The sequence below is a fragment of the Propithecus coquereli genome, unplaced genomic scaffold, assembly GCF_000956105.1.
Source record: "Propithecus coquereli isolate 6110/MARCELLA unplaced genomic scaffold, Pcoq_1.0 Scaffold1, whole genome shotgun sequence".
NCBI lineage: Eukaryota > Metazoa > Chordata > Mammalia > Primates > Indriidae > Propithecus > Propithecus coquereli.
This window is the reverse complement of record NW_012133857.1, coordinates 9221476-9237581: the sequence shown is the minus strand read 5'-3', so window position 1 is coordinate 9237581 and position 16106 is coordinate 9221476. Positions and strand designations below refer to the sequence as shown.

The 16106-nt window shown below is 37.5% G+C and overlaps 1 protein-coding gene across 1 annotated transcript in view; it reads left to right on the top strand.

The window, feature by feature from the left end:
* The window catches only part of ABHD5 (abhydrolase domain containing 5), a 29867-nt gene that overhangs the window by 5094 nt on the left and 8667 nt on the right, over positions 1-16106 (top strand). Inside the window, exons 2-3 of the mRNA XM_012644484.1 lie at positions 5847-5932; positions 8757-9129. Of these exons, the coding sequence (XP_012499938.1) occupies positions 5847-5932; positions 8757-9129 (459 nt within the window). The remainder of the gene's footprint in view (positions 1-5846; positions 5933-8756; positions 9130-16106) is intronic.

Genomic DNA, 16106 nt, shown 5'->3' with positions numbered 1-16106 from the left:
TATATTCACACCTCTAATTAATTTGGACATTTATAATAAAATGCAAAATCTCATGGTTTCTTTAAATGAGATAGAATACTATGCTTAGATTAGCTTATCAAGAGCAATAATAAATTGATAAGATTTTTTTCCCTCATCTGTACCTATGTAGGAATGGAGGCCATTTTAAACAAAATTGTAATATAATAAAATCTTCTTTACTTATAACCTAATAGAAAATGTTACTTAAGTGGCCAAGAGTGTGTGGAAATTGGCCATACTTCTGCACATTTTCTTCAGAATACTTTGAAACCTCTTTCACTGTTTCATAATATTTGTAGATTGTGTAATTCATCTTTAGTAATAGATAATCAGATGTCTTAGAGAACAAAACAAGGACTACCAGGAAATTTAAATGTTGATGGCATGGAATATAAATACAATGAAATGATGTTTTTTTAAAACGATTAGGTAGAAAGTTCAGGGAAAAAATTTGTATCTCTCTCTCAAATTTAAAATACTTATAATCAGATTTTTAGGTAAATATACTCTATTAATATGTTAAGCACATGTTACTTGGCTTTCCTTAGAATTGCCACCTCTAATGTGGTCTTTTAAATTTTTTCTTAGTCAGAAGTCTGCTTACTGAAAAGATTCTCTCTGAGTTTTCACTGTATCAGTTATAAAGCCAGAGTCCTTTCATTTGTTTTTTTGATTAGGTGCTTTAGAGCTTGGATCCTTGCTAATAAGCTCAGTGTCTAACTGATTGAGTTGTGTAGAAGACCTTTTGGCTTACATTGATAAACCTTCCCCATGCATAGTTGTTTACTTTTGGGAAGTTATATCCCTGTGGTGAATGGCTTTTCTTTGTATTGTGATTGATGCTTTGGTCTCTTCTGAAGTTAGGGCCTTAGTGATGATAGTGATTATTGCTTATCTCCTTAAATAAAATAGAGAGGTTAGGTTTTGCTTTTCTATTTATTTTCCAAAGCGATGAGGAGGTGGCCCTATATGTAGTTTACTGTTTTATAGCTAGGCCACATGAATTTAATTTTTACCTTGAATTTTGTGACCTCAAAAGAATGGCTAGATATTTGACAAGGTTCAGTCCTATGTCCTTAGTTCCAGTTTCATGTCCTTAGTTCCATTCTTCCACATACTAAGGTACGCTGAACAACACTGAGTGGCATAGGATACCCTGTGGAAGGGAGAGGGGGTCTTGTTAAAGATAGGAGGTAGAGTTGGATGGGTAAGTTTTAGAGTGTTGAAGCAATAGAGGGTGGAATGGTAAGGTGTGGGAACTCTTAAGCAAAGGGGAATCAACTAAACAATGGAAACGATAAGCTCTTGGAAATGTTCCTTTGAGCCTATTATAAGCATAGCACTCAGTCCTATAGAGTTTCTCTCTAAGAAAGAAGTAGAAGACAGTTTCTATAAACATTTTATCATCTGGTTAAAGTAAAACTGGGCAGAAACATTATCAAGACTTAGGGGAAGAGTAGTATCTTTACAGTTTTATTAAGAGTAAAAATAAAATATTTTACTATGTTTTGTTAAATATAGATTTTTCAGTTTAAATGTGCTTTGGAAAAGCCCCACTTTAAAAAATTGTCTGCTTTGATGAAAAGGCTTCTGTGAAAACATGAAGAGAATTGATGCCTCTTGTGGTTGACAATTCCTAATTTTTAATGTAATGCACTAGGCTTGCAAACATGAAAACATTATTTTGCCCCTTCTCTGAGTTGAGCTGGTCACTAGGAGGCAAATCCACAGACAGATAATCCCACCCTTTGAAAGTTGGTTTTATGGTAAGTGGTAAATTGGTGGAGATAGGTATAATTCCTATACTATAGGTTGGTATATAACTTGTTAAATTCTGGTGCCTTGTATGTGTTAGGTAGTCAGAGGCTGAATTATATTTTGAATGTATTTTTTAAAAAGGCTGAAATAAAGATTACATTTGTGTTTTCTTTGCCCCAACTTGTCTATGATGTCAGTTGGAGCAATAGTAGATTATAGTTCATTTCACTATAATTTTTTTTTGTACTGACCTCTGATTCTCTCTGACAAAGAACTATGCTGTGATTTAAGGCAGAGGTCCCCAACCTATGGTGAGTTGTATAATTATTTCATTATATATTACAATGTAATAATAATATAAATAAAGTCCACAGTAAATGTAATGCATTTGAATCATCCTGAAACCATCTTCCCTCCAGTCGTGGAAAAATTATCTTCCATGAAAACAGTCCCTGGTGTCAAAAAGGCTGGAGACCACTGATTTAAGGGATATTTGTTTAGTAAAATTGATGAGATTGAGTTGTAACTTCCTCTTGCTATTAGTTCATATTTTCATGGTCAAACATCGACCTGATGTCTGGCAGGACAAAAGAGCTTCAGCTTAATGATAGTTTACTTTTGTTTTTTTAAGCTCTAAAGATCATAAGATACTTTTATTTTAATTGCCCATTAACCAATTTTTTCCCAACAGATGGAAATTTGTTGAATGAAAAAATTCATTGCTGAAGCCTTGAATCATTTTCCCTAGATAATTTGTAAATAGGTTTACATATTTACAAATAGCCTAATATTAATAATGTTTTCTATTATGTTTATACCTTGATAATAAGTTACACGTAACATTCATGAGGGATGCCAAAGAGGTCTAATTATCTTATCCTATTAATGCACAAAGTTAGAAACTGGCAACAGAGAACATTAGAGTAGAGCCTCATTATAATGCAGGCCATTATGTATCTTCAGACATTCTTTTCTTCATGTAATATCTCTAAAATATAACTGCATGCCATGAAAACCTGACCAGATACAGCTACTTATAGTCCTGTCCTTTAATCCTAACTGTTTATGTGTGTAATACATACACACACATATACACATGTACAGTATCCCTCGGGGGATATGTTCCAAGACCTCCAGTGGATGCTTGAAAACTCAGTACTGAACTCTATATAAATGTATATATGTATATTTTATATACATATGTTTTTGTTATACATACATACCTATGATAAAGTTTATAAATCAGGCACAGTAAGAGATTAACAATAATAAAATAGGACAATTATAACAATATGCCAACTTCACCACTCTTGTGCTTTGGGGCCATTATTAAGTAAAATAAGGGTTTTACACTGCAATATCGTGACAGTCCATCCGATAACCAAGATGGCTACTAAAAGACTGATGGGAGGGTAGAGTGTGCAGTATGGACATGCTGGACAAAGGGGTGATTCATATTCTAGGTGGGATGGGGCTAGATAATGCAGAGTTTAAAACTTATGAGTTTATTTCTGGAATTTTCCATTTAATATTTTTGGATGTCTGTTGACTGTGGGTAACTGAAAGTATGGAAAACAAAACCATGGATAAGAAGGGACTACTGTATATGTATAATACTACCACAGTTAAACTAGGAAGGTTGTTAGGTCTAAAGACAAAGTGACAAGAAAAAAAAAGTTGACTAGTAGATGAAAAAGGAATAACTTATTTATGTGAAAAAAAAAGTGTGGATGTTAGACTACTGTGCTTCTGATCACTTTACTATATTGTCCATGCCATTGATTACCCTTTTCTTGATTCACCTCTTTGCATCAACATCTGTTTGTTTTTTGTTCTGTTTTAGGGAGGTTCAGGCCCTTCCCCTGTCCATATACTATCTCTTATTAAAGAACCTGTGGTACTGTAAGTGTTCTCTGCCTATAGAAATGAACCCCATCTGCCTTTCTTCATCATACTTCTGGTATTTTTTATGACCAAGGCCTTCAGTTCCCAAACACTGTTATCAAGCCCTCACATGGCCATCCACCAGTCAGTGTGTTTGGTACTAGGGATATAAGGATGACTTTTAACATGTGTTTTAGTCTTCAGCATGCTAACAGTACAGTAGGTCAGATAAATGTGTAAACAGATAGTCTGGGCACAGTGGCACAGCTACTTTGGGAGACTGAGCTGGGAGATTTGCTTATGCCCAGGAGTTCAAGACCAGCCTGGGCAACACAGTGAGACCCTGTCTCAAAATTGAAAAAAACCCTGAAATAACCACAGCAGTGGTAACTGTATCTGTAATAAGGGCCAGAGGAGTGATTAATGACCTTTGGCCTTGACATCAGGGTCAGGGACAGTATCTCAGAAAAAGATAGGGCATTCTGGGCAAAGGGAAGAACTGCTTAAACTGCTCATATAATAGTATGAAGTTTTGAGAGCTATGAGGTACTGGAAAAGTATAATGTGCAAAAGAAAATATGGGGTGGAGGTAGGCTATGGACAGATTGTGAAGTACCTCTGTGCAGTCTAAGGACTATGGACTTTATCCTGTACGTAATGGACAACTCCTCAGACACTTTAAGAAAGGTAGTCACCTGAGAAAAAACGGTTTTGGAGTCGCTCAGAATTGAACTCAAATCTCTACTTGTGTCACAAACTTACTAGGTGTATACCCTTGGACTTGGTGCTTAACATTTCTGAACTTTAGTTTTTACATTTATGAAATGGGGATAACTTGGGCTGAGAATACCCTGGACTGTGAGTGACTTAATCATTCTGCAAACATTTATTGAGCACCTAATATTATATCCAGAGAAATTCTATAGTGAAGGGAAGAGAAATATTGTAGGATGAGCCTACGAAGTTTAGAAAAAGCTGGATGCTTGATCACAGCGCTTCCAAAACTTAGCACATTTCCCTACTTACACCTATTCTTATTCTTGTGTTCTCTATCATTATAGTGATACCCTAAGACAGAAGCCCTGGAATCCTTATTATACCTTATTTATATCCAACCAGTTATCAAATTCAGCCTGTTTTACTTTTAAATATTCTCTGGCCACATCTTTTTGTCTCTGTTCCTATTATCAAAGGCTTGGTTCAGGCCCTTACCTCTCATTTGGAGTCTGCAGTAGTTGGTCACTTTTCCTATTCTAATTCATTTTTCTTTGACCAGAAAGTTCCCATTTTAAACAATACCAACCATGTGCTGAGCCCTAGCTAACTGTCAAATGACTGCTGAAAGTCTCCATTGTCTCAGATTATTACAATAAACGTTTGGTCTGCTGCTATAGGATGAAAGCTTTTACCCTGTGCTTGGTTGGTTGGCTATAAACAAAGTATGTCAGTTCCAGCCTCCCGGTTCCTCTCTTCACCTGTTGCCCCAGACCTGCTTCCTTGTTCTTTGTTTCACTGTCTTCTGACAAATGCCTGAGCCATTCTTTTCACCTACTGTTGCTGAAACACCAAGCTTTTTTGTTTTTCTATTAACAGTTATTCTGTTCACCAGTTTGCCCTAAACAGGTTATATATAGGCCAGCCCCCTGCATTTGTTTAGGGATATGTTACTACTCTTTCCATAAGCTTTGAAGCCTTTTTTTTTTTTTTTAACCATCTCAGATTTTAATAAGGTTTCTCTTCTCTCAACTTCCACAGCAGGTACCTTTTACATTCTCTGTGGTGAGCCTACCATTCAAATGAACCTACTCATGATCTTTAACCTTTTTGCACTTCTACCCTGATAAGAAGCTGTCTTAGGGGGGAAGAGGGGAATGGTTTGTTTTTGTTTTGTGTTTTGTCTTTTCTTGTTCAGCCCATTTTTATCCTCCTTGTTTATTTAGAATCTGATTATCCATGAAGATAAGATGGACTTTGATACCTACCTGTAGGTATACAGGCTGAAAGTAAATATCTGTATCCCAGTACTTACCACAATGCTTTGTACCTATTAGGTCACTTTTGTCACATAATAGCTTCATTATCACACAGACAGTAAGTTTCCTATGCTGCTTTTCTTCTCCATGTGACAGTCGGGAATTAAGAACATGAACTCACCTGTTTGTATTTTGTTTCTGGTGTTCTAGGTCAGGATGGCTAACTGGCTGGCTCCCCACATGGTGCCCTACATCTATGTCACACCTTAAAGAAGCTGAAGAGAAAATTTTAAAATGTAAGGTTTTCTTCTTGAAAGTTAATTAAGCTACATACTAAAATAGGTCCAATATATCACATTGCCCTGAAACTGGAGATTATGTGGTTGTTAGTTGTTGGCAGAAGACCTTTTTTCTTCTTCTGTGTCATTATCAAGTGCAGAAAAGTAGGGGGTCAGAGCTTCTCAAACTTTTTGATCTTGGGTCCCTATTATACTCTTAAATTAATGATTCCAAGGAGCTTTGTTTATGGGCTATATTATCAATATTACTATATTAGAAATTAAAATTGAATAATTGAAAATATGTTAATTTATTAATTTATTTAAAACAATAGTAATAAACCCATTAAAGATCAAAATAAATAACATGTTTGTAAAAAAACTACTTTTCAAACAAAAATGTAATGAGAAGAGTAATATTGTTTGCCTGTTTACAAATCTCTAATGTCTGGCTTAATATAAGGCTGCTGAATTATCAAATCTGCTTCTGCATTCAGTCTGTTGGGTAATCACATATCATGGGACCTCTGGAAAACTCCATTGTACACCCATCAGAGAAAGAGCGTGAAGAAGGCAAATACAGTATTAGTAGTATTATGAAAATAATTTTTTTTTTTTTTTTTGAGACAGAGTCTCACTGTGTTGCCCGGGCTAGAGTGCCATGGCGTCATCCTAGCTCACAGCAACCTCAAACTCCTGGGCTGAAGCGATCCTCCTGCCTCAGCCTCCCGAGTAGCTGGGACTACAGGCATGCGCCACCATGCCCGGCTAATTTTTTCTATATATTTTTAGTTGTCCAATTAATTTCTTTCTATTTTTAGTAGAGCCGGGGTCTCGCTCTTGCTCAGGCATGAAAATAATTTTGACCTGGACCTCCTCAGAGAATCTCAGGGACCCCCTAGATGTCCATAGACTATGCTTTGAGAGCAGACTCTAGGTATCCAGAGCAGGCAGCCGTATGTATTGGAACAAATACTGGAAAGGAACCAGGTAACCTGGTCTAGGCCTGGATCTGTCACTAGGTGGTTATAGGATCTTGAGCAAGTCACTTTGCTCAACTTCTCATTTTGTACCTATAAAATGAGGAGGTAGGATGATCCTTAGAATTCCTTCTGGTTCCAGCATTCTAGGAATCTTTAATTCTGCATTTATAGTGGTATGGAAGCCTTTGTTTCTTATAAGCACTGAAATTCGTCCAAGCTTGTAATATCAGGGCGTTCCCAGGTTTCTGTGGGTATAGTTCTCAGCAATGGTGTTATGTAATTTTGTTCTGCTAATACCATTTAGAGGAGTGGATTAAATAGTGCAGTTCATATACATGATTATTTTATATGTATATGCAGATGTTTGTCCATACCTGTTTTTCATCCTCCTTACCACTAATGAATTTTTTTGTTTGTGCATTTGAATGATTCAGGAGTAAGTGACCATTACTGGGTATGTCCTTAGGAAGGGATAATTAGTCATCTTGCATGGATTTTTAACATGAAATTGAATTTCTACTGAATAGAAATACCCAAGAGTACCCAAGAGTACTTGGGTACTCTTGCCCTCTACAAAACTGGGAAAGTTGTCATTGTGCTTTACCCAAATGAAAAAATTTTTGTCAGAAGATAAAAAAAGGGTACTGGATGCTCAATTCGCGCATTTAACAAATGTATTGATTCTCTACTGCTAGTTCTGGAGATGCAAACAGGAGTGAGAATCGGTTCCTGCTTCAATATTGAACCTAAAAGCAAGTGACTAATACAATAGAATGAGCTCTCTAATAGACATTACAGATGGTTTTTATGTGAATAGGCAGATAGCTGTGTTCAAAATGCTGAAGGATTTGGATTGGCACTAATGCCAGAGCAACTGCTTTTCTAAAGTAGTGGTATTCCCCCCCACTTGGGGGTGTGAAGTCTGTTAATAATCTGAATGAATGCTGGGTTTCCTCTTTGCTGCCAATATGTGGATATACAACTTGAGATTATTTCTTTGGTTAAAGGGCAGAAACTGCTGTTTCTCTCATTTGTCCACTGCAGATGAATATGCATAAGTAATTAAGGGGTATATCTAAAGTATAGGTATTCAGTTGCTAATTTAATGCAAATAAATTCAAATTTAGTTTTATCTTTAGGCAATTTTGGGGAGTGTATAAAGTATTAATATTTAGTCCCACAGCATTGAAGATAAGGAAAAATTTTGTTCCATAAAATTCTGATTATTTTCATTTTCTGGGAAATTGCTAGACTTGTACTCATGTTACCTGGTACCTTATGCCGAGGAGTTCCTAATATACCCTGTCACCTTTTTTCTACTAAACTTTATGAAATGACTTAAGATTTCACTTACATGTTTAATACGGATACCATAATCCTTCTCTAAATTCATGATTACTTTTTAGGGAAAAACAATTCCTTTGAGTCAGACTTCAATGCTTAGTCTGTGAAATGTTCTACAAATTCAAGGTGGTATTCTTTTGTTATTGTCTGCAAAGCTAGAAACCTTAAAATAATGGATTCAGTGACCACTAAGTTCCTCTCTAGTTCTAGGAGTGTAATACCCTCATTTGATAGATGTGGAAAGAAGTCAAATGTAAAATGACTTGCCAAAGACCTTGGTCACAGGTACTTGAGGCTTGTCTGAGGTAGGTCTTTCCACTTAGATGTGAAACATGGTTATTTAGAATTACTTACTTCAATAAAACATGTACTTTGTTTTTTAAAGATCTGACAATAAGGGTTAAAATCATATAACTGGATACCAGATGGGTTTCTAATTTTTGGTTACCCTGAGAATACTCCCCTTCTCAGAAGTAGTGAAGTTAAGCAGAATTTCTCTTTTATGTTTTCATTAGGTGTCCCTTGCACATACAAAAAAGAACCTGTTCATATATCTAATGGAAATAAAATATGGACGCTGAAGTGCTCTCATAATATTTCAAATAAGACTCCACTTGTCCTCCTGCATGGTTTTGGAGGAGGTCTTGGACTCTGGGCACTGAATTTTGGAGATCTTTGCACTGATAGGCCCGTCTATGCTTTTGACCTACTGGGCTTTGGACGCAGTAGTAGACCCAGGTTTGACAGTGATGCAGAAGAAGCGGAGAATCAGTTTGTGGAATCCATTGAAGAATGGAGATGTGCCCTAGGATTGGACAAAGTGATCTTGCTTGGGCACAACCTAGGTGGCTTCCTGGCTGCTGCTTACTCACTGAAGTACCCATCAAGGTAAGTGATGGTGACAGAAGAGAGGGATTATAACTGTGGCATACAAGTGCTAGTCTCCACTTCCCATCTTTGGTGGTTGTTGGTGTTTGAGCCTTACATGACAGACATTCTTTTAAAGGACCTTATAGACCAAGCCACAGCTGATGTCCAGTTTGGTAGCTGAAATAAGCAGATTTTCCTGTTATATATGCTACATGCTAATAGGCTTGAGAAAAGACTTTCTATTTGTTAAATTTAGAATTATATAAAATTTAGTGTATCATGTTAAACCACAAATAAAAATTATTTTGTTATTGTTTATTGTCATTATTTAAACCAATGGATTCATAACCTTTTCTAAGTTATAATAAACTGTAAAATGGGAAACCAGAGGGTTTAAAGTGAGATCTAGGCACTAGTGCTATCTTTGTGTCTTAGAGCAAATCACTTAACCTCTAACCTTTATTTTCCTTACCTGTTACCTATAGAAAATGTACCTTCATAGTATATCTTCTAGGGTTTTCGATTATACCTTGCCCTAACCTTTCTCATTATAGAACTATATTTCAGAGTCATTTAATTAATAAATGTTTGCTTCCGAATCTTTCTAGCATCATCTCCTTTCTTTACCTTATTTTTTAATGCTATTTCCTATTCATGTTGCTACTCTGTGAGGAGGGCACCATTTGAGTGCTAGGAAAATAGGAGAAAAACTCATTTTTGTTTTGCTTATCTTTTGGAAAGAAACAAAAAACTGAATATCAGCATTTTTGTGTTACCAGTGTATTTTTCCATTGCACTAATTTTTAAATCCAAAATTGCAACTGACTTTGACATTGAGGGTCTGTGAATGAGACCTGGGAGGATGGTCATTTTCATAGTGGCTATATGTACCCATGACACCACCCTATTGCATAACTCCAGAATTTAATGTATTGAGCAGCAGCCCTGTGTACCTGGGGTTTTCTTCTTCTGGAACAGCCACTTTTTCTCTAAAGATTCTTTATCTAAGCTTCAGCATTTACATCTGATTTTTCTAGAGAGATCATATTCCTAATATGTGCTAGACAATAATAGTCTTGTCAACTGGCAGACCTGTTCTTTCGAAAGAAACTCAAATTTTCTTCTCGTAGGTGGCATTTTGGGGTTACTCTCTTTTATTGTGTCCTACTCTTAGTGACAAGTACTTAGTTGTGTTGTGGGGAAAGGAGAAGGAAGTGTATTCTTTTCTGGTATAAGACAACAGGGCTATTTTTGGGAGTTGAACTTCTTTTGTTTTTTAGCAGGTGTATAATGTGTCTGTCTTGTGGAATTTATTCTCTGGAGATGTGGTGTGGAACTCTGTGGGCTAGAGCCTGGGCATTAAACCCCTAAGTCTTAGAATCCTGACCCTTCATAGCTATCTACTGATTAGGTCAGTTAATGTGGTTTTCATTTGCAATTGTGAAATGCTCTAAAGAAACAGAGGGACGGCCGGGCGCGGTGGCTCATGCCTGTAATCCTAGCACTCTGGGAGGCCGAGGTGGGCGGATTGTTTGAGCTCAGGAGTTCGAGACCAGCCTGAGCAAGAGCGAGACCCCGTCTCTACTAAAAATGGAAAGAAATTAATCGGACAACTAAAAATATATAGAAAAAATTAGCTGGGCATGGTGGCACATGCCTGTAGTCCCAGCTACTTCAGAGGCTGAGGCAGAAGGATCGCTTGAGCCCAGGAATTTGAGGTTGCTGTGAGCTAGGCTGACGCCACGACACTCTAGCCCGGACAAAAGAGTGAGACTCTGTCTCAAAAAAAAAAAAAAAAAAAAAAATAGAGGGACTTCAGGGGTTCAGAAGGGAAGGAATATTTTAAAACTATTTATAAAAGAGAATAACAACAGGAATCTAAAACAAAGTTAGTGATCCCTGTGTTGGGCTATTATTTTAGAAAATGATTTTTGAATGTTTGTATCTGATGCTAGAAATAAAACTGGACTACTGTGCCATGATGGACCAAGAACCGCTAAGTAGTAGCATAGATGGTTATGAGAATGCTTGAAGTAATTAACATGTCTAAATTTGTCTGGTTGCCACCAAAATATTGAACAACCACAGTGTGTTTGATATTCAAGCCTCTATTCTTTTTTTTTTTTTTTTTTTTGAAACAGAGTCTCACTGTGTTGCCCGGGCTAGAGTGCCTTGGCATCATCTTAGCTCACAGCAACCTCAAACTCCTGGGCTCAAGCAATCCTCCTGCCTCAGCCTCCTGAGTAGCTGGGACTACAGGCATGCGCCACCATGCCCGGCTAGTTTTTTCTATATATTTTTAGTTGTCCAATTAATTTCTTTCTATTTTTAGTATAGATGGGGTCTCGCTCTTGCTCAGGTTGGTTTCGAACTCCTGAGCTCAAACAATCCGCCCGCCTCGGCCTCCCAGAGAGCTAGGATTACAGGCGTGAGCCACCGTGCCCGGCCAAGCCTCTATTCTTAACTGCATAAAACTTAAATTATTAGACACAGTTAATTTCAAAATAATGATGTTATCTGTATTTTCAGATATCTCAAATCACGATAAGTCCAGTCAGTCAGAATGCCATGCTTGGCACATAGTGGATACCCAGCAAAACATTTCTGGAGTAGATGAATTTGAACAAAATTACATAGATGATCTGATGTGGTTAATAGAACTGTTAAGTAGACTCACAGATCCAAACATTAAAACAAGATTAAACAGGACTGATTACTACAAGTATAAATGTTCATCATTATAGCAAACCTCATCTTTGGTGTTTCTTGAATTTCACACTCCCACTAAGCATATGGGCTGGTTGTCAGGATCGCCTTCTGTGTGATCTGGAATGTTTTACCTGAGCTAGAGAAACTTCTCTGTGGCACACACACATTTTCTCTGGTGCAATACAGCAGTCTGCTTAATATCAACAAACAAGTATGGAACCACCTTCTCTTAATGCCTCATCCAGCTTTCTTTTGACCCAGGTAGCATTTTTATTATGCTATCATACGATTAAAATGAATTTTTTGAGTTTCAGAACAGATTTTTTGGAGGGCTGAGAAGGAAAAAGTGGTCTGAAGACCAAATGGAATTCAGATATTAATAATTTCCTTTACTCACTGTGCCTCTTTTATCTGTCTGTCTGTCTCTCTCTCCTCCCCCCCACCTTCTCTCTCTCTTTTTCCCTAATGGACTTTGAGAACGTTACTTTTTTCCTTGCCTCCTTAGATGTGACAAATATAATCTTTATTTTTTTCTTTTAAGTAAAATGACAGCTCCTTACTTTCTGTTGTTTTATGCATGGAGGGGAAAAAACACAGAAACAACATTGTTTTATTTGTTGGGACTTAGTGTTCCAACCCATACCTATTTCAGTCCTTGTCTTTAATGGGCAGCTCCATCCTTCCATTCTTTCTTTTTGGTTTCCTTGTTTTTGTTGTTGTTGTAGAGACAGAGTCTCCCTCTGTCACTTTGAGTAGAGTACAATGGCATCATTGTAGCTCACTGCAACCTCCAGCTCCTGGGCTCAAGCAATCCTCCTGCCTCAGCCTCCCAAGTAGCTGAGACTACAGGCATGTGCCACAACGTCCAGCTGATTTTTTTAATATTTTTAGTAGAGATGGGATCTCACTCTTGGCTCAGGCTGGTCTAGAACTCCTGGGCTTAAGCAATCCTCCTGCCTTGGCCTCCCAGAGTGCTAGGATTACAGGTATGAGCCACCGTGCCTGGCCCATTCTTTCTTTTTATAGGACAGTTTGAGGAGAAGAATGAAAATGACTAGTTTAATGTGCTTGTTTAGGAAGGAGTCTTATGATAGAGAACAAATACAAACTGATCAATTTTTGCCAAATTTTGGTACATTAGGTTAGTATTGGTGGCTTATCTCTATGAGCAGCAAAGTGCCTACATCCATAAAAGTCGTTTTATAGCATAACTTGTGGCAGTGAGCCCAGATTTTTCCCCAGATTCTTGATAGTGGTTAAAAACTGAATATTAGGCAATTGTAATACTTCATGTAAAAGTGCCTGCATAATTCTTCCATTGAAATATTGGTGCTGAATGAAATATTCTAAAATTGTGTTCTAGCAGGTTGGTTGTGTTTAAATAATGTTGACTGACTTTGTGTTTTGGGCCATTTAGTTTTAATTTCTTTCTTTAAAAAAGAAAATGTCTAAAGAGGCACTATATGACTATAAATTACAGCAGCTTTGAGTCACACCTATCTTTTAAAAATAGATGTGTTAATCATACCTTAATTAAAGGAATGCCCCTGTGCTTCATCATGTTGTTTGCTCATTCATCTTTCAAATATGTGCCAGGTATTGTGCTATATGCTGGACTCAGTGGTGAGCAGTGAACAAAGCACAAAATCCCTGTGTGTCTAAGATTTACAGTGTATTGGGGGAGGACACACAAATTACTGCACAAGTAGCATAACTGCTGTGATGAGTGCTGTGGAGGGGAGGTGAGCAGTGCTGTGAGAACTCCTGATGAGACCCTGACCTGGTCTCTGGGTCCAGTAGTGGTACCCTAAAGAAGTGCAGCTTGAGCTGAGGTCTCAAAGGAGTGTAGCAGCTGGCAGGAGAGCATTCCAGGCAGTAGGACAGGTATTGCAAAGGCCCCATGCTAGGCATATGCTGGGGCCATTCTGGAAAGACTAGTGTGGCTGGTGGGCAGAGCAGTTATGAACTGGTTAGTAGGTAACTCCAAATGAGAGCACAGCCCCCATTCTTCTTCCCCCAAAACAACCTTACTTAATCTCAGTTCTCTTGCCATAGTGTCTTAGAGATGCCATTGGTAATTTCATTAGTAGATTAAGGTGCTGAGTTACAAAGAGTAGGGCCGTTCACCATCTGAGGTGTCTTGGGCTACCGTTCTATAAAACCTTCTTCACAAGGGGGAGTAGAGTAAGCCAACAGTAATAGCCAAAGATACCATCACCTTCTTTCATCTGTGTGCTCAGTTTTTTCTTTTAATTTTCCTTTCCTTCTGGCTCCTGCCATTCAGAACCCCATACGAAGACTATCTGTGTTTTATAGATATTTGTTTTAAACTAAGGAAAAGGAGATTATAGAAACTTTTAACTTAGAAAGTGTTTAGCAAAGAGATCCATTCCAAGTTAGAATAGGTTACAACTAGTCTTTATTTCTCTAGTTAAAAGGTTTTCAGCTAATTTGATGTTGAATACTTTCCTTTTGACCTTGTCTGGCTCTGTCTCCTGGTTGTACAGGCCTGAGCTGAGCAATTCTTGTTGGCCCCTCTTGAAAACAAAAGCCATCTCATTTGACCTAAAGCTGGAGGTATTTAGTTTATTGTTCTCTGGGCCTTCCCTATTCCCACCCTACTGGCTTGGAGCCAATGGGAAATACCTAGGGCTAACTTCATTTTGAGAATACCTCCTCTTTGTGCTGACTAGAGTTCTTTCTGATCTTTTTCCTTGGACTCCTTTGTACATTTTGATTCTGGGTCTGATTGTTCTTCTTGTTGCATTATTTCTTGCTGGTAGCTGTCTTTATATCTTATGAAAGCCCTTGTTAGCATTTATGTATATATGTATGTGTGTATGTGTCTGTGTGTATGTATATATTTATTTATTTACTTACTTACTTACTTTACTTACTTACTTACTTTTTTTAGACAGGGTCTTACCCTGTTGCCCAGACTAGAGTGCAGTGGCATCGTCATAGCTCACTGCAACCTCAAACTCCTGGGGTCAACCAGCCCTCCTGCCTCAGCCTCCTGAGTAGCTGGGACTACAGGTGTGCACTACCACACCCAGCTAATTTTGTCTATGTGTGTTTGTGTGTAGAGACGAGGTCTTGCTGTGCTGCCCAGGCTGGTCTCAAAGTCCTGGCCTCAAGCAATCCTCCTGCCTTAGTCTCCCAAAGTGCTGGGATTATGCCCAGCTGGTGTTTGTTAGCATTCAGACTAAATGAAATCTGGTCCCACTGTGTTGGTGCAGGTGCTGTCCATTGCTTTCCCTTAAGCTGTAATCTGTTTCCCATCTTTAAACTCAAGGCCAACTCTGATGACTAACATTGAAAAGATTGCCTTTTTGTATTTCAAAACTAGTGGGCTGTTCTCTTGTTCTTGCTCTGCTGGTTTTCTTTGTTTTTCCTGTAGGTTAAACCAGTGTCTGATTCTTGACAAAGATATTTAATAGGATGACTCACATGTGCTGTCTCGTTGGACCCATTGCATACCCTAGGTGTGAACTAACAATCCCAGCAGAGGGTATCCTCTATGGAATATTAGAGAATAGAGTTTGGATAATTATAATAGTTTAGATGTATTATATGTTAAAAGCAAATAACTCCTATCAAATGAGGAGATAATCTTTTCACTAGAAGAGATGAGAAATACTTGATCTGGTGCAAAGTTGTAATAACCTGCGAGCCAAAACCTGTGATCACGCTTTTCTGAAGAATAAAAATTAAATTTCTCACTGCTTCTGAGTTCCAGCCATTGTCTTCCCATGCTCCCTGGAATAAATCCTGCTCTAGCTAGTCTGTAGAACTGCTATAACTAGCTTATATTTACTGGATACTTAATCATTTGATAGCCACCAAACTAAGTGCTTTGCATGGTCTGTCTCATTTAAAATCCTTACAACTAAAAATAAAAAACACTTATTTTCTGAGGTCTTTTACATATAGTAGAAGCAGATGGTATATAACTACAGTTTAGATATTGTTGTAGAGTTTCTAAAAATTATTTTCCAACTTTTTTGACCAAAACTCTCCTGTATTGTTTGGAATAGAAAAATACAAAATACATCACAAGTGTATCATCCCACAAAACTTGTTTCAGACACCCACACACATATAAAATTTTATGAACAATACTCATGCTTGTTATGATGTATTTTTCTATTCCAAACAATATGATTTTATAAAAAAACAAACTAAACCAGTTCTTGACCCTCTAAATGATTTTATTACCCACTAATGAGTAATGACTTGTGAGAATAAGAAATAGCATTGATGTTCTAATGTCTGCTGGAGCACCT